The sequence below is a fragment of the Lithobates pipiens genome, unplaced genomic scaffold (assembly GCF_037356315.1).
Source record: "Lithobates pipiens isolate NorthernLeopardFrog02 unplaced genomic scaffold, aLitPip1_a1.2 Scaffold_13, whole genome shotgun sequence".
NCBI lineage: Eukaryota > Metazoa > Chordata > Amphibia > Anura > Ranidae > Lithobates > Lithobates pipiens.
The window spans coordinates 233,399,168-233,418,339 of record NW_027507718.1 but is presented as its reverse complement, the minus strand read 5'-3'; the positions used below and the strand labels follow the sequence as shown (position 1 = coordinate 233,418,339).

At 42.9% G+C, this 19,172-nt stretch overlaps 1 protein-coding gene across 1 annotated transcript in view; it reads left to right on the top strand.

Annotated features, from left to right (window-relative positions):
• Positions 1-1,147: 1,147 nt before the first annotated feature.
• Positions 1,148-19,172, top strand: part of IFI30 (IFI30 lysosomal thiol reductase) — a 41,139-nt gene continuing 23,114 nt past the window's right edge. The window contains exons 1-3 of the mRNA XM_077476338.1: positions 1,148-1,281; positions 10,430-10,624; positions 13,392-13,466. Of these exons, the coding sequence (XP_077332464.1) occupies positions 1,165-1,281; positions 10,430-10,624; positions 13,392-13,466 (387 nt within the window). The 5' untranslated portion in view covers positions 1,148-1,164. The remainder of the gene's footprint in view (positions 1,282-10,429; positions 10,625-13,391; positions 13,467-19,172) is intronic.

The following is a 19,172-nucleotide window of genomic DNA, read 5'->3' as shown; positions in this document are numbered from 1 at the left end:
CCCAATGTGGACATTTTCACTTAGGGGTGTACTCACTTTTGTTGCCAGAGGTTTAGACATTAATGGCTGTGTGTTGAGTTATTTTGAGAGGGCAGCAAATTTACACTGTTATACAAGCTGTACACTCGCTACTTTACATTGTAGGAAAGTGTCATTTCTTCAGTGTTGTCACATGAAAAGATAAAAAAAACATATTTACAAAAATGTGAAGGGTGTACTTACTTTTGTGAGATATTGTATATAGTATACGGTCAGCAATCGGTTAAAGCATCCAGAATCCACAGAGCAGTTAAACACATTAGAAGGATATATACGTGAAGTGGCCCCAAGAAACACAGCATCAATAATAGATAACATAAGGTGCAAGGGTGACCTGTTCGAATCACCCAGCAATAACAGAATCAGCTTTTTGTTTTCTTTTTTAAATCAAGAATTAAAAAAAAAAAAAAAGTCCTCTGCAAAATCCTGGATGACTTATATATAATTACGTAATTAGGCTGAAAAAAAGTTACAACCATCTAGTTCAACCAATAAAAACAAATAAATAAAAAAATAGAACATTTCTATATGCACAGTTGATCCAGACGGGGGCAAAAAAAACAAAACAATAAAGCATGATCCAATTTTCTCCAGCAGGGGGAAAAATTCCTTCTTGATCCCTCTTGAGGCAATCAGATATTCCCTGGATCAACTACCCCTGGTGTTATTACCTATAAATGCTAATATCCAGTTATATTTTGTGCATTTATTCATTTAAAGAGCAGCTGGGACTTCTAGTTCCACAACCCCTATTTAGTTTCTTTCCCCATCCCTGACTCCTGTATTGTTCCTGATATCTGTAGCCAGTTCTGAATAAAGTAAATACTGCCAAAAATCCCCCAATCGTGCCCTGCATTAGCAGAGACTTAGTGACATGACCTTGGCACAATTAAATGTCATAGGTAAACTTTACTCTTATGTCCAACATGAGCACCTCATTTTATCGCCTTGCCTAATTTTTGCTGGCACTAGTTCTACTATAAATGAAGTCTCTGTTCTCTGCATAGACTGTATGTGTAAAGTAAGTGTGGGAGTATGAGGAAGAGACTGAGATTTGGAGGAGTGGCTAAGTATTTATAACTCCTTTCTACTTACACTTTCTCATTAGACATTACTGAGCACACAATGAATTCGGCTGTACTACTCGTTACCTTATTCTTTGTGGGTGCATCAGCCCAGCACAAGTGTCAGCATCCTCCAAGTCAATGGTGTACCTCCTGGGAAATTGCTAAGGCCTGCCAGGTAAGCAAAAAAAAGTTTGTTTTGGAAACTTTGCGTTTTGTAGCTATTTCCATGTTACCAAGGATTTACTGTTTTGTAGTCTCATTTTGTTTCTCATACTTTAGTTGTACTCACTTGCCTGCTGTAAATATTCCACCCAGTTTGATTTTGAAATAAGTGGCATTTATTAACAGAGCCGATTAACCTGTAATTCCAGAGTGCGTGGACTTTATAGTCTGCTGTTTTCACTTAAAAGAAACCTGACTCTTATTAGAGCTTGCTTTCTTTACACGTTTACATGATATTGCCTGATTCTATATAAAATGATTATTTTAAAACGGTGCAGTGAGGCCCGGTTCACACTGCCATGACTTCAACACGACTTTGAAGCTAACTTTAAAATAACAGAAGTCAATGCAAGTCATGCCAAACTTGCACCAAAAGTAGTGAAGGAACCTTTTTTTAAGTCATAGCAACTCAAGTCGCTCCTATTAGAACAGTTCCATTGCACTTAATGGGGTGCGACTTTTGCTTTCAAAGTCATAATGCATGTCGCTCCAGTGCCTCAAGATGACAAATCCTATAACAAATTAAAGGAGTAGTAAACTGCAGGTGATTAAAAAAAAAAAAAATTCCCTGCAAGGCAATGTCATAATGTGCTAGTATGCATTAGAACGAAGCCCTCTAGCGCTGCAATGTCACGGCTGACATCTTCCCCCGGGCTTCCTTTGGGGTTCACAGCCTCTGGCTACATGAGTGGCTGAGGGCATGATTACATCACTCCCGCATGAGACCGGCCATTTACGCCGTGAGTTCTCAAGTGCATGCGACAGTGATGTCATGGGCTGCATGCACTTTGAATATTTACTAAACAGTGCAAGAGATATTCACAGTACCTACAGGTAAGCCTTATTATAGTTTTTATTTATGAATAATACTAATTTAAAAAAATAAATAATAATAAAAAAATAAATAAAAGCTAATGGGGAAAGCTAAAAAAGCCAAAATACCTAGCAACAAATGATGCAACAGATAATAGTTTTCTTATTGGCTAATAAAAAAAATGGCAGAGCTAAACAAAACACTGTATAAAAACACGCAAATCATGTGTAAAAACGCTCAAATATGCTACGCTCAGGTGTAAATGCAGCCTTAGCTGTGGGCTGAAGGCATGGGTGCACTGTTCAGCCCTGCTGCCTGCAGCCTGTCGAACTCTATGATAGGGAGCTGCTGCTGGACAGGGCTGGACTAGGCAATCTAGCAGTACTTCCGTTTAGGGAAATAGATTTTATTTTTAAAAATGGTTATCAAATATTTTATAACAGCACAATACTAAACTTCCTCCATTCACACTCTATAATAATAGGCTGAAAAAGAAACTTTTGGATTACCCCTAAAATTAATTGTTTAAATGTAGGTATTATTATAGGGCTGTCAGACAGATGATAGACATGTACTAGTCCTCAGTCAGATCAGTCAATCATCTATATATCTGTTTGTGCCAATCTACTTTTCTGGGGAGAAATATTTTCTGCATTCACAACATAGCAAAGTGCATGAGCTTAAAAAAGACATTGAGGGAATAAATATAAAGTGTTTTAGACAAGTTCTATCTCAACTGGTGCCCTTGTCCATCAATCAGCTTCCGTCTTTCATTTTTTCCACATAGCTTAGCAAATGAAAGATAAATGCTGATCGGCTGTGCTCCAGTTGAGACAGAGTTGAGAGAATGGGGACGATTTGCTAAAGACAAATAGGCTGTTCACTTTGCACTTTGTAAGGGAATTTACCCCAAAGATTTGTGAATGTGGTAAAATTTCACTTCACAAAGAATGCCCAATCATGTCCATAGACAATTATACAATTAATCATCTGTGACACCTGCCAGTGCCACCTATCAGTGAACAACAGTGCTGCCTACCGGTGCACAACAGTTCCGCCTTATCTATGCCCATCAGTACCGCCTTATCTGTCCCCATCAGTACCGCCTCATCAGCGCATATCAACGAAGAAGAAAAATTATCTGTCTGCAAAATTTTATAACAAACTATGAAACATGATTTTATTTTTTTCAACATTTTCTGTCTTTTTTTGTTTGTTTAGCAAAATATAAACACTCCAGTGGTGATTAAATACCACCAAAAGAACGCTCTATTTATGTGAAAAAAATGCAAAAAATTTCATTTGGGTACAGTGTTTCATGACTGCGCAATTGTCATTCAAAGTGCATCAGCGCTGAAAGCTGAAAATTGGTCTGGGCAGGAGGGGGGTTTAAGTGCCCAGTAAGTAAGTGGTTAAAATACAACGTTGTCACGCCACCACATTAAGGTGCCTTTGAAAAGCGCAATCTTACCCTAATATGTGTGTTCACCCAAATGGCATTATATGAAATGTAAAGCAAATAATTGAACGAGTATCTGTAACATTTGCAATACATACATTTTGAAAATAAACATTCTCAAGTGAAAAAGGAAAGGTGGTTGTAGAAGAAAATGTGATCAGGCTAACATAAATAGCTGCCAAGCACATGCAAATCATTTTTTCAGTTCCCAACCTGAATTCCCAGAGGACAACCAAATGCAGAAGTTCACAGCAGGCAGTACGGACATCTAGCATTTAAACAAAGTCAGAGTATAGTATTATCAGATGTAGAGTGTGTGTGATGCCATGTTGGATAAACTTGCTAACAGAATAATGAATATTTCTTTTTTTCTGTTGCAATCATTTTTATTAAGTGCAAGGTTTAAAGACAATGAGATAATAGGAGGTACAAATGCGGTTAGCAAGGCACAATGGAAGTCCAGTAGAGGTCCAAGTGAAGCTGCCCGCAGCTTGGAGAGCAGAGATGCGGGTACAGATTTCTCAAGCCTGGCCATAAACCCTGAATTCCAAAAATTAAATTTCTAGTGCCATCAAAGTGTCAATCCTGAATGAATCAGAACAGTAAAATAAAAGGCTCTCAAGAGAAGGACTTTTCAGGCAGTCCCCGAGTTACGAACAAGATTGGTTCTGTAGGTTTGTTCTTAAAGCAGAGTTCCACCCAAAAGGGCAAGTTCTGCTTTAAGCGCTCCTCCACCCTCCCCTGCCACATTTGGCATGTCATTTTTTTGGGGGGGGTACCTAGTTTTGACAGGTACCCTCTCCCACTTCCACTCAGACCGCCTAGGCGATCCAAGTGGAAATTCTCCTCTCCTCCTCCCTCCCTTCAATCTTCTGGGACACATAACAGGTCCCAGAAGACCTCCGGACCAATCAGCATGTGCAGCGCGCACCTGGCTGCTGTCACAGCTGGGTGCCCACAGTTGAAATACTGGTGAGAGGAAAGCGAGAGTTTAGGTGACCACATTGCTGGATCTTGGGACAGGTGAGTGTGTGTTTATTAAAAGTCAGCAGCTACACTTTTTGTAGCCGTTGACTTTTCATAAACACAAAAATGACTAACGTCTTGCTTTAAGTTGAATGTATATGTAAGTTGGAACAAGTACACTCCAGACAATAAATTATTTTTAGATTTGGATAGCATAGGGATGGGTTAACTGGCCATGCAGTGATGTGGAATTGCTGGCAGCTCCTCTGGATAGTAGGAGGCAGCATGCGGTGATGGTGCCTCCATCCTTAAAGTGGTTGTTAAGCCACTCTGCCCACCTTATACAATCGTCTCTGTTGTCTAATGCTAGGTACCCCTGTGTACATGCTTTATGAAAAAAAATGCCCTCTATATCTTTTTTCTGAGCGCTGCTCACGTGACCAGCTGGCTCTCCCCTCTCTTGATGTGACAGCTGTAGGGGGAGGGACTGAGGATCCGCCACGGACGTCAGTTGGAAGGGGAGGAGGAGAGAAGTGGCCGGTCAGGTGAGCAGCACTCTGAAATAAGGCACAGATGGCCTAGCATTAGAAAACAGAGAGGATTGTATGAAAAAGTTAAAGTTAAAGTGGTCTGTCTGCCAAAAAAAAATAAAAAATATGAGTAAAATTCCCCCCCCCCCCCCAAAAAAAAAAATTAGATTTTTTTTTTTTAACTCACCTCTAAATGCCTGTTGCTATGGGGTCCCTCGTAGTCTGCCTCCTTCAGTGCCTGGGCACCCGACGCCACAGTGCAGTCAGTCATGCACCGCTCGCACATGTGCAGTGAGTGCCCGGCTGAGCGCGGGGGGGGGGGGGGATGAGCGGAGCTTTGTTCCCACGTATCGCTGGACCCTGGGACAGGTAAGTGTCCGATTATTAAAAGTCGGTAGCTGCAGTATATGTAGCTGCTGACTTTGAATTTTTTTTTTTTTTTTTAAAGGGTACCACACTTTAATTCAGCAGAAAGAGCTTAGGGTGCAGACACTAATTAGCTGACTGGCAGGGAGGGGAGGGGCATGAAAGAGAGACAGAGAGCAGAGAGGAGTGCTGCAGACGATGGAGGAATGACCACGGTGTCAAGGTCTTTGCAATGGAATTGCCCTCACACTGCAAGGGTTAAATGCTTGTTTAGGCCCCACAGGCTTCCTCCGCACTGCTAGAACAGGGCCTGAAGCTGCTTCTCCCTTACCCTTTGGTGGTCATAGGTTTTCTGATTTCATCAAGAACAATGCAGGGCCCATAGCCCTGCCTAGGACATGAGAATGGAAAGTCTGCTGCAGGAGCATAGGGGAGTGGAGGAGAGCTCCAGCTGCCTGGAGTTTCAGGGATCAAGTAAGTAAAAGTGCTTTTTCCAGTGCCCTAGATCTAGCTGGTGCACTAGACATTTTGGGATTGATTTACTAAAACTGGAGAGTGCAAAATCTGGTGCAGCTCTGCATAGAAACCAATCAGCTTCCTGTTGTTTTTTCAAAGTTTAATTGAACAAGCTGAAATGGGAAGCTGATTGGCTACCGTGCACAGCTGCACCACATTTTGAACTCAGCAAATTTAGTAAATCAAGCCCTGTGGGTCTTGGGTTTAGATATAGTTTAATATTAACTGGAAAGTTCCCCTTCTCTGAAATCGGAAGCTCTTGCACTGGTGTTTAGTTAAAAGAATAACATTCATTCACATTGATTGAAAAAAAAAAACATACTCCATTGGCGTTCAGTGTAAACAATATATTTACACTTGTGCTCAGTGTGCGAGTAAAGCATTTGCATTGGTGTTCAGTGGGAAATATAATATTAAATAACAAGCTGTATGTGCTCTGGTGTTTACTAGGAAATGTTATTCATCAACGTATTGATTATTATTTCACATACTTGCACTGATGTTCAGTAAGAAATACTCATAACATTATTATTATTTATGGTACTTATATAGCGTCATCAATTTACGCAGTGCTTTACATATACATTGTACATTCACATCAGTCCCTACCCTCAAGGAGCTTACAATCTAATGTCCCCAACTCAAATTCATATACTATGGCCAATTTAGACAGAAGCCAATTAACCTACCAGAATGTCTTTGGAGTGTGGGAGGAAACCGCAGTACCCAGAGGAAACCCACACAGGCACAGGGAGAACATGCAAACTCCAGGCAGGTAGTGTCATGGTTGGGATTTGAACCAGTGACCCTTTTTACTAGGGAAGAGTGCTACCCACTACACCACTGTGCCACCCATAACATGATATTTCATAGCATATTTGCACATGGTTGCATGTGTTCAGTAGAAGATGTAATTCAATACCATATTTGTATTGGTGTTCAATGAGAGCTTACCTGAGAGGCCAGAGCAGCTCTACTCACCCAACACTGCTGTCTCTCACTAGTGACATTGGTGCCAGAACCCCAATGCCTAGTACACACGATGAGTAAATTGGATGGAAAAATTACGATTTAAGAGCGATCGTCCAATAATCTGATTGTTAGTACACAGTTTTTGAGGGCCGATCACGATAGTTCCTACGCAAATATCTAAAGGGCCAAGCATGACATTTTTCATGAAATGATTTTTCGTGTAATTATTATAGCAGTTGTATGGAAATAATTGTGTGACCAAGACCACACATGCTCGGAAAACGAAAGAATACATTACAATACAACACATTATATCACTTCTGAAGTTGTATTCTCTCGTATGAGAATTTTTGTAACTTTAGTTTATTGGTTTTCAAATTGAGACTAGCATGAAAAAAAAAAATCCAATTTTCTCACGAGGCTTATAAGGATGGGCTGAGATTTAGTCTGCTGCAGTGCTACTGTAAAGGTCAGCATTGGGTGCCTGAACAGTAACGGAACCATTGCAGCAGGTTTGAATCCACTCCAGTGGTGGACAGTGGCAGAACCCACATTGGGAATCCCTGATAGATGATTATTTTTTTATATACAATTATCATTTTATATAATCCTTTTTTTTTTTTGTAAAAAAAACACTTTGTAAAACAGTAGTGAAACTGAACGTATAATTAAAGACTGGCACTCTACCAAAGTAAAATAGGGGATTATTATGTATGTTTAAACAAAAGATAGTGTAATATCTCAGACAAGCTTTTTCCTTATCCCGGATATATTGGGCTGGAAATCCCCTATCATGTGTTTCATGATTCATCTCTTTTAGGTTTCACAAAAATAATTTTTAACCACTTGTGCTGCATCAGGTCACAGCACATGAACTAATACAATAAGATATGACCTTCATTATTACCATAGTTTGTTTAGCCTTTGCAGAACAATTGAAGTACAGTTTTAGGAAAATATCTGCATAACCTTCATATGGTATTATTTGATATTTACTGCACTGTTATATGCCTTACAACCATGTTTCATATCACAAGTTGTCGGATACAATTTTAAAATGTTATTTTATTTTATTTTTTTGTACCGTGTAGGTTCTTTAACCACTTCAATACCGGGCACTTATACACCTTCCTGCCCAGACCAATTTTCAGCTTACAGTTCTGTCGCACTTTGAATGACAATTACGCGGTCAAGCTACACTGTACCCAAACTAAATTTGTATTATTTTGTTCCCACAAATAGAGCTTTCTTTTGGTGGTATTTGAGCATCTCCGGGATTTTTATTTTCTGCTAAACAATTAACCTCTTCAGCCCCGAAAGGATTTACCCCCTTCCTGAACAGAGCACTTTTTGTGATTCGGCACTGTGTCGATTTAACCGACAATTGCGCGATCATGCGATGTGGCTCCCAAACAAAATTGACGTCCTTTTTTTTCCCACAAGTAGAGCTTTCTTTTGGTGGTATTTGATCACCTCTGCGGTTTTTATTTTTTGCGCTATAAACAAAAAGCGCCAATTTTGAAAAAAAACATTATTTTTTACTTTTTGCTATAATAAATATCCACCAAAAATATCGAAAATGTTTTTATTTTTTCCTCAGTTTAGGCCAATACGTATTCTTCTATATATTTTTGGTAAAAAAAAAAAAAAAAATCGCAATAAGCGTGTATTGATTGGTTTGCCCAAAAGTTATAGCGTCTACAAAATAGGGGATAGTTTTACAGCATTTTTATTAAAAATTTTTTACTAGTAATGGCGGCAATCATTTTCATCGTGACTGCGACATTATTGAGGACACAGCGGTCAATTTTGACACATTTTTGGGACCATTGGCATTAATACAGCGATCAATGCTATAAAATTGCATTGATTACTGTAACAATGCCACTGGCAGTGAAGGGGTTAACCACTAGGGGGAGGGGAGGGGTTAAATGTGTCCTGGGCAGTGATTCTAACTGTCTGGGGGATGGGCTAGCAGTGACATGACACTGATCGCTGCTCCCGATGACAGGGAGCAAACGATCGGTGTCCCTAGACAGAATGGAGAGATGCTGTTTACATCGGCATCTCCCCGTTCTTCAGCTCCGTGACGGGTATCCCAGTGGCGATCGAGTCTGCGGGTCTCGCAGACACGGTCATGGAGCTTGCGGCAGGCGCACGCATGCATGGGCGGAAATTCAAAGTAACGTACGGGCACGTTACTTTGCCCATCCATGCCATACTGCCAACGTATGTGTGCTGATAGCTGTCGGTAAGTGGTTAAAAGAATGACTGACTTTGTAAATAAGTACGTTTTCTCCTTCACTGATGGGGCTGCACTGATGGGCACCAATGAGGTGACACTGATGAGGTGGCATTGATGGGCACTGATGATGGGCACTAATATGTGGCACTGATGGACGGGTCTGATAGGTGGCACAGATGGGCACTGATAGGTGGCACGGATGGGCATGGATAGGTGGCATGGATGGGCACTGTTACTATGTATGTTACTGATGGATGCCAATCAGTGCCAAACAATAATGCCTGCCAATCAGTGATGCCCATTGTGAGCACTGATTGGCATCCCTGGTGGTCTAGGGTGGCATACCTGGTGGTGACATCCCTGGTGGTCCTAGTGGAGTCCCTGGTGGTCCAGTGTGGGCATCCTGGGGGGGCTTTGCTGATAATTGATCAGCACAGACCCCCCCCCCCCGTCAGAGGAGACAGACACGAGTGAGGAAAAGCCGATCACTGGACTGAGCGCCAAGAGCGCTTTTAAATGCGGAATATGTAACTACATATTTAAAAAAAAAAACATGTACAGTGAGGCACTTGTACTGTGAGACAGGATTCAATAAGACAGTTATTTTAACACCTATAAGTAGAGTACGCTTTGAGCACTCTCCCAGGTGAGGCAGGGCAAGTCGGGATGACGTCATCCACCAATCATAATTAAGCCGTTCCCTGCATCAATGCAGAATTGCGGATGGATGAATCGCGATGCATTGATGCTACGATTAAATTCAACACCCCTAGTGTGCACCCCATAGCTCAAACACACATACCTTTTTCTGCAGCCTCGACAGTGAACGAATGGTACATGCTCTATGCTGAGCAGCCAAATTGAAGCATGGTAAACACAGTATACATAGTATTATATATATATATATATATATATATATATATATATATATATATATATATATATATATATATATTTTTTTTTTTTTTATTACTATTTTTATTTTAATAGTTATCATTGTCACAATTCATAGTTCTGTTCTGTTCACTTTGTGTCCAGCTAGGTTTCATGAGATCAGCTACAATGAATCTTGTGGAAAGATGAAAAAGGTTTATTGTTACACTTTGTTGGCAAGCTATAAGCATATATAACCGTGTGCAATTTTGAATAGCCAATATCAACACTTGGATCATATGACTATAGAAATGTCACTATTTAAGGTAATTGAGTGAAATTAATGTGTTTTATATTCAGGTAGAGGAGCAGTGTCTGGATTACAATAACCGTAAAGACATCAAAAAGAACAATGAACAAAATGTGAACGTGGAACTTTATTACGAGAGTCTTTGTGGGGGCTGCCGGAATTTCCTTGCTCTTCAGCTGTACCCCACATTTCTAATGTTACATGACATTATGAATATTACACTGGTGCCTTATGGGAATGCACAGGTATGAGCCTACATTTACATTTCACAGACTGGCTAATTTAAATGTGAAAAAGAACAAGTCAGAGTGTGTGCCACAGTTTCCGGTTGACCAAATGTTATTTTTATGACTAGCTGTTTCTTAAGGGCTCTTTCAGATAGGTGGTAATGCTTAACGCCTTCTGAGAAAGGATCTGCGTTGGAACGCTTTTCAAAGGGCGGTATAGTAGGGACTTGCATTCCCTGACACAAGTTTTTATTTTTTAATTGCTGAATGACAATTTTACCTTGTGGCCAATGCCACAACTGCCAGGCAAGCATTTGACTATTTGACTTTCAATGGCAATGTGATTCCATTGATCCCAATTGTCAAGTTTGACAGGCAGTTTCACTTGTCAAATTCTGCAGCTGGATTTAAAATTGCTGTGGCCACAGCATGCACCAGTGTGAAAGAGCCCTTAAGGTGTACTCCTCCAAGCACTAAAAGAACATATCTATTTTACCATCTTGAAACGTATACAAAGATAAGGCTATCTCTTCCCTAAACTCACGACAAGATACAAAAATTGAGCAAGGACTTTACTCAACCATGGTCACTCAAGACTGAAACATCACTATTGTGTTGTGTATCTTGCAAAACATCCCAACACTTGGTCTGATGATAAGTCTTTAAAACATTGTAACAGCATAATTTTGTCATTGTGGTTATCTTTTAATTACAAACAAAAAATGTTGCAAGAAAGTACAGAAAGCATGTGAAGAATATGTTAATTAAAAGGAGGAAGGAAACACAGATCAATCATATGGGATTATATAATGTACACCTACAGTATACATTGCCATAAGTAATGAGGAGTTACATATATAAGCTATCTATAGTGATGGCTAATTCAGGTCAATGTTTAATGTTGAGTTCTTCTTACTGCACTAAGGCTGATTTTAATTAGTTAACAGTTAATTAACAGTATAAACAATATGTAAACCCTAACAATACCCATAAGTGTGCTCTTCCTGGCTTTACAGCTAAAAAGTCAAAAAAGTGTGACAAAATGTATTACTAAGATAATTACTGTAAAGACCCGTGGTGCCCTGTTATAGAAGAGAATGTTTTATGCATGCTGTGGCAAATGGTGGCTGTACACATATGCAGCAGTCCTTGTATCCACTAAAAATTGCTAACAATGGCAAAAGAAAGAAATGTCCCTGTGTAGATGGTGTCACCAGAAGAAAAATAGGGACAACATAAGCGGCACAAAGGAGGACGAGGCAGCTGATTGTGGGGAAAGGCAGTACAGAAAGTGCAGTTGATGGTGGAGGCAGGCAGACAGAGAGGGCATTTGATGGTTGGGACAGGCAACACAGAGGGGGGCATTTGATGGTGGGGGCAGATAGTGGGGTATTTGATTGTAGGGACAGGGAGTACAAAGGGGCAGTTGATGTTGGGGACAGGCAGTATAGAGAGGAAAATTGATGGTGAGGACAGGCTGTACATAGGGTGGCAGTTGACGACTGGGACAGGCAGTACTGAGGGGGAAGCTGATGGTGGGGACATGCAGTGCGGAAGAGTCAGTTGATGTTGGGGACAGACAGCACAGAGAGGGAAGTGAATGGTGGGGACATGCAGTGCATAAGTGTCAGTTGATGGTGGGGACAGGCAGTACAGAGGGGGAAGTAATGGTGGAGACATGCAGTGCAGAAGAGGCAGTTGATGGTGGGGACAGGCTGCACAAAGAGGGAAGTGATTGGTGGGGCCATGCAGTGCATAAGTGTCAGCTGGTGGTGAAGACGGGCAGTACAGAGAGGAAAGTGAAGTTGGGGACATGCAGTGCAGAAGAGGCAGTTGATGGTGAAGACAGGCAGTACAGAGAGGAAAGTGAAGTTGGGGACATGCAGTTCAGAAGAGGCAGTTGGTAGTGGGGACAGGCAGTACAGAGGGGGAAGTGATTGTGGGAACATGCAGTGCAGAAGAGGCAGTTGGTGGTGGGGACAGGCATTACATAGGGTAAAACGGATAGTGGGGATATGCAGTGCACAAGTTGCAGTTGATGGTGAGGACAGGCAATGCCGAAAGGGCAGTTCATGGTGGGGAAAGGCGATACAGAGGGGGCGGTTGATAGAGGTTACATACAGTACAAAGTAGGAAGTTAACAATGGAGAACAGGCATTACAGAGATCAGGAGCAGATGCCAACAGCCTTGCCCGCCCCCCCCCCCAATCTCAGTTGTCTCCCACCATTGCCCCCGCACTGATCTTGTATTTGAGCTTGGGGGGGGGGGGGGGGGGCAGGAGTTGGTATTGAATTGGTAGTCCATTCTCAGGCTCTGAGGTAGACTTCTCTCTCCCCTCTGCCCTGGTTTCCAGGGCAGTGAGGCTGCCAATAATCCCAATTACACTGTAGCTTCTCTCCCATTCTCTTCAATAAAGCCGGGCTATCCAATCATCTACTATACCCATGCTAAGCAGCTACCAGCCATACGGCAGAAGAGTGCTTCCAAAATCAAATTCCCAATGTATTCAGTGAGTACAGTGGGTCCCATGAGCCTTGAGACCTGTGTGCACTGCATGTAGTACATGCACTAGGAATACGTCACTGGGATCTGTAGAGAATCAAGTAATTTAGCAATCCCAACAATCACATTTCATACTTCTTTGGACAAATCTGCCTGTGTAAATGCAGGCAAACTAAAAAATGTACAGTTTATGGATTTATCAGTTATATGTTTATTTTCATTGCCTAACAATATAAGGAACATATTTTTAGAGTTATGTTTTTACCTTTTTTTTTTTGTCAGGAAAAAAATGTTTCAGGAAAGTGGGAATATGTATGCCAGCATGGACCTGAGGAATGTTATGGAAATACCATAGAGGTTTGTTGAAATTACTATTGTAAAAATTTTATATAAGACTCAGAAAGTATCTGGTGCAATTATACCAATTACTGTACCTTTTTTCTTGAAAGGTTTAAAAATCTAGGAAAAATATTATTTTTGATAAATATGTGAAGAAAGATATTGCTGTAATATATACTCTATGTGCCGGCATTTTGTCGTGCAGTTTTACAGTTACATCTATATAAGATATGCGTGCTACCTATGAACTTAGAGTTTATGTATAGTCATACTTTTCTGAATACCATTGGGGAAATGTCACTTCCTGTACTAGAGATGTAACAGTAAGCCAGAGGAAATCTCCCAAAGTTAGTGAAATTCTGCTCTTAAGCTGGTCATACATGGATCGAAATTTGGGAGCGGCAGTATTTCAATACATGTATGAGCAGGGTGGTTGTACCAATCCACCCTGTTGGATTTTTACTGTTCAACCAGCACCGTCAGCTATAACCTGCAGCACTGATCATTATCTATATTAGTCATTTATTCTGACGGTGGAGAAGCCTCCCCACTGTCAGAATACAATGACTCAACTTGGAGGATTCCTCCATCCACCTTGAGTTTGTTTATGGGAAATCAAGTTTTTTTTATTTTTTTTTATTTTTATTTTTATTTTTTTCAAATATAAAATTTTATTGAATTCCAGAGGGGTCAAGGCTCCCCAGTACATATAGTAAAACATACACACAGGGCAAATGTTACAGGTGCAGCAGTACAAAAAAAATAAAAACAGGTCATGAGATATAGCAAATAACATTCCAATGTACGTGCAACAAAAAGTAGGAGGAAGGGGGCGTGGCCAAGCGCATGGAGGAGAAGGACGTGTGAGAGCTCAGCTCCCGCTCCATTGCACCCACCGGCACACAGCGCCGCCAGACCGCACCGACCCGAACATCTCCATGAGCAGGAGAGGAGGCACCAACACCCCCCGCACCTCGGGGACCCAGAAAACCGGGGACATCGGCAGTTTTTTCCCCTCGAGGGGACCGAACAACAAGGCCGCGCCGGAATCCAAGATGGCGGCGACCCGCTCGGCAGCAGCACATGCGGCGCACGCCGCATCTAAGGTACAGGCCTCTCGACCCCCCTCGCCTCGGTCCTCTCCCGGATCCCCGGAGCGGCATAGTGGGAGCCCTGACAGCCCAGCACACTCAAGGAGCCCTTCCCCGGCCCCTGGCACACAACATGGAGGCTGGGACATGGAGAGCTACATTAAAGCTCTCCCAACTAAGAGAGACATTGAAGCATATATCAGCAGGCTAGAGAGGTCATATCAGAGGGAGATTAAGGACTTGCGCCAGGACATAGGCCACCGCATGGAGGACATTGAGATTCATGTGGAAGAGTCAGCACTTAGACTCAAAGAACATGACCACGTCCTGCAGCAGCATACCAATCAAATTCAGCACTTGCTCTATGGTCTCGACGACCAGGAGAATAGAAGTCGCCGCAACAATATCCGCATCCGCGGTATCCCTGAAGCGATTGAAAACAAAGATCTAATGTCAGCCGCCTCCACTATGTTTAACCAGTTGCTGAACAAACCCAAAGAAACCCCGATCGAAATTGATAGGATTCACAGGTCCCTTGGCCCTCGCAACCCTAATCCTGCACACCCTAGAGACGTCATCTGCCGCGTCCATTTCTTCAACGTCAAAGCTGAAATAATGCATGCTGCCCGCACACAAGACTCCATCCTGTTTAATGGGTCACCGGTCATGCTCCTGACGGATCTATCAAAGCAGACGCTGCTGATGAGGAAAGCCCTGAAGCCAGTAACGGATGCTTTGCATGCTAAACAGATCAAGTTTCGATGGGGGTTCCCGTTCCACCTTTTTGCATCCCATGATGGTAAATCTGCCACCTTTCGCACATTGGGAGATCTACCCAACTTTCTTGGCACCTTTGAACTACCTCAAATCAGGATTCCGGACTGGCCACTAACGGCCGTCACCCCTGGCCTACCTACCACTTCAGCCTGGGTTACACAAACCAAGAAGAAGAGGTCCCGCTCCCGTACCACCAAATCCCCTCCCGGATGAACGCATTGAGTACCACTGATAAGTGGTTGTCTGACTTCCACATCTCTGCCTCTATGTCTCTTTTGAGACATATGCCTCAGGTTATCCCCCTGCACTTTGTGACTTGAAAGTCCTTCACTCGACCCCTTTCCTGCTATTATTTGCTCTTATTTGCTCTTATTTTATTTCATCTTATTTTATCTCATTGTTTTTTTTTTTTTTTTTTGGTGTGGATCAATCCCCACCACTCCTCCCCCTAGCTATAAGTTTTACGAGCTTCTTCTGTTGATATGAGCTCTCATGGTTTTGGATCTGTATTATGTTACGCTATTCAGATGTAGGGGTGGAGGGTGGGGGGACGGTCCATTGGGTCTTTGTACTGTCTAAACAGATCTGTATGTCATTTGGTAAGCTTTTTCACACTCTTTAGATTCAATATGGTGAATGGTAAATGACTATATGCTAGACCCACTTGATCTCTCCATTGATACAGATGACGTGCACTTTTTCTGCCCCTCCGGATGGAAGGCTGCCTTGTTGGCTAGCCCATTGTTAACTTCTGCACACGCCATCGTATGATCCTTACATATATAGACGCTGTGTGCTACATATCAGCTTATCCAGTTTCACAGTTAACTACAGTTGGGGCGGAGCCCTTGAGTTCAGCTTGACCGCGTATCCCCACGTTAGGGTGTACAGAGTCGATTTCTGACTTTGTTACGGTTGTACCTGTTAGTTTTTCACTGTAGTGCTCATAGATTTAACCCCCCTATGGACACTAGAGGGAGTTTTCTCCCTATAACTTTACATCCTCAGCTTCCTAGAAAGCATTGCATCACGCTGTTGCAGGAATTAGTTTCCCACCCTCTTTTGCACTTAGCACCCCAGGCTCCTCTGGAGGAGCACACACGAATTTTCCTACTTCAGCGCTCTGATCTTCTTCTTCCCTATCCATCCTTGACCTCCCCTTCTTCCCTTTTCCCCTTCACCTTTGTTGCACAGCCTACCAGTACACTCGCCTACTCAGTAGAATTCAGTAGCACCCAGGAACATTCCTCCCACCTCTCCATTCAATGGCCGCAGCTCTAGACCTTAAGTTTTCCTCTCTTAATTGCAGAGGCTTTAACACCCCGGAAAAGCGTAGACAGATTCTACACCACTTTCACAAGGCCGGATCGCAGGTTCTTTTACTACAAGAGACTCACTTTCGATCCGACAAGATACCTCCCATTCCAGATAGACACTACACGACCTGGTTCCACAGCACGAACCCCCTAGCAAGATCCAAAGGGGTTTCGATTGCTTTTCATCGTTCCTTTACACCACAAGTACTCGAAAGTGTCATAGACCCAAAAGGGCGGTTTTTATTTTTGAAATTGCAGTATCTACAAAATGTACTAACTGTTGCCAATATTTATCTTCCTAATCAGAACCAACTTCAGTTCCTCTGCTCCGTGACTGCGCGCCTTAAATCTTTCCGGACTCCTAACCTGATCCTAGGAGGTGACTTAAATGTTCCCCTTGTGCCGAGACTGGACTCCTCTACCGGTAAGTCTCACCTATCACCCACCTCACTTAACAAAATCAGGGCTGCCCTAGCTGACATGTCTCTAGTAGACACCTGGAGATTGCTACACCCCTCAGATAGGGACTATACCTACTTCTCCCCTGCACACAACTCTTACAGTAGGATAGATTACATCCTTCTAAGCCAAAACCTACTGGACTTTGAACCTCAATGCGAGATTGGGATGCGACTATGGTCGGATCACGCTCCGGTACATTTGACACTTGGGAAGCTTCCCCGCTGCCCCCGTCGGGGTACGTGGAGGCTGAACGACAACTTACTGACTGACACGGTGTGTGTAGCGGCAATCTCTCAAGCGATCACAGATTTCACCAAAGACCATGCCCAGGACGAGACTAGTAATATGACTAAGTGGGAAGCCCTGAAATGCGTTATTCGCGGGATTTTTATCCAACACGGGTCTAGATTGAAGCGAGCTCGTACAGAGGAGGTACACCGGCTTTTCTCTCAGATAGCTCTCCTAGAGACCTCCCATAAACGTTCTTTAGACACTCGGACTTTGGCGGAGCTCTCTAACGCACGGCGGGAATTGCTTCAGATATTTTCAGATAGATCACTAACCGCATACCATAAGGGCCGCCATACCCACTACTCACAGGCTAACAAATGCGGAAAACACTTAGCACGAGTTATCCACCCTAGACAACAGAGACAAACCATCCCTTGCATCTTATCGGCTGCTCAGCAGAAGAGGTTCAGGAACTCCGAGATTGTTTCGGAGTTCAGGGACTTCTACTCCTCCCTCTATAATCTTCCCCCCTCGGGTGCCTTGAACCCCACTTCAACGCCCGACTTAAACTGCTACATTCAGGACACTGCCTTGCCCTCTATTCCCTTAACTGATAGAGCTGATTTGGAGCTACCCCTGTCCACTTCTGATTTTCTGACAGCGATTAAAGGCCTAAAGAATGGCAAAAGCCCCGGCCCTGACGGTTACTCCCCACAGTTCTATAAAACATTTGCACACCAACTCGCCCCGATTTTGGCCAAAACATTCGAGGACATAGATGATGCACATCCCCTCTCACTCCAAATTCTCCAGGCACAGATAGTTGTTATACCCAAACCGGGTAAGGACCACATGCAATGTGGAAATTATAGGCCCATATCCCTACTGAACGTAGACCTCAAGCTTTACTCCAAAATCTTGGCAACACGTCTCGCTCCCCTACTCCCCTCCATCATTCATAACGACCAAGTGGGCTTTGTCCCGGGCCGAGAAGCTAGGGATAACACCACTAAGACTTTACATCTCATTTCATACGCCAAATCCCACAATATCCCTACCCTTCTACTAGCCTGCGATGCCGAAAAGGCGTTTGATAGGGTGAGCTGGAAGTTCCTCCAGGCCTCCCTGCAACAGATAGGCTTAGGCCCGCGAATGCTCTCTAAAATCATGGCCCTATATACGAGCCCATCTGCCAAAGTCTTAGCTAATGGAGAATCGTCGGGGGCTTTCGGAATCCGGAACGGCACCAGGCAGGGATGCCCGTTGTCGCCACTCCTGTTCGCAATTGTTGTAGAACATCTGGCTCAAGCCATCCGAAACAATCCCTCCATTCATGGGATCAACACCCCCTCGGCTCCCCGCAAGCTGTCACTCTATGCAGATGATCTGCTTTTATATATCACTCAACCCCGCGTTAGTCTTCCAGCCATCCTAGAGGAGCTTGCCCGGTTTGGCACTCATAGTAACTTTAAACTTAACCTAAACAAGACGGAAGCTTTAAATATCTCTCTACCCCCGAAAGATCTGGACTTTGTTCGGGAGCGGTTCTCCTTTAAATGGCAACCACGCTCGATCAAATATCTTGGGACAGAGATTCCTTCAGCTGATCATGACGTATATACCCTAAACTTTAGCCCATTGCTGACTTCTATCAGACGTTCCCTCGAGAGCTGGCACAACCTCAAGCTCTCCTGGTGGGGGAGAATGAGTGTTATTAAAATGGATATCCTCCCGAAGGCATTATATTTATTTCAGGCTCTTCCCATTCTTTTACCGGGGACTTTCTTTCGGACGCTACGAGCTTTGGTAAACAAGTTCCTCTGGCAACACCAACCTCCCAGACTTAA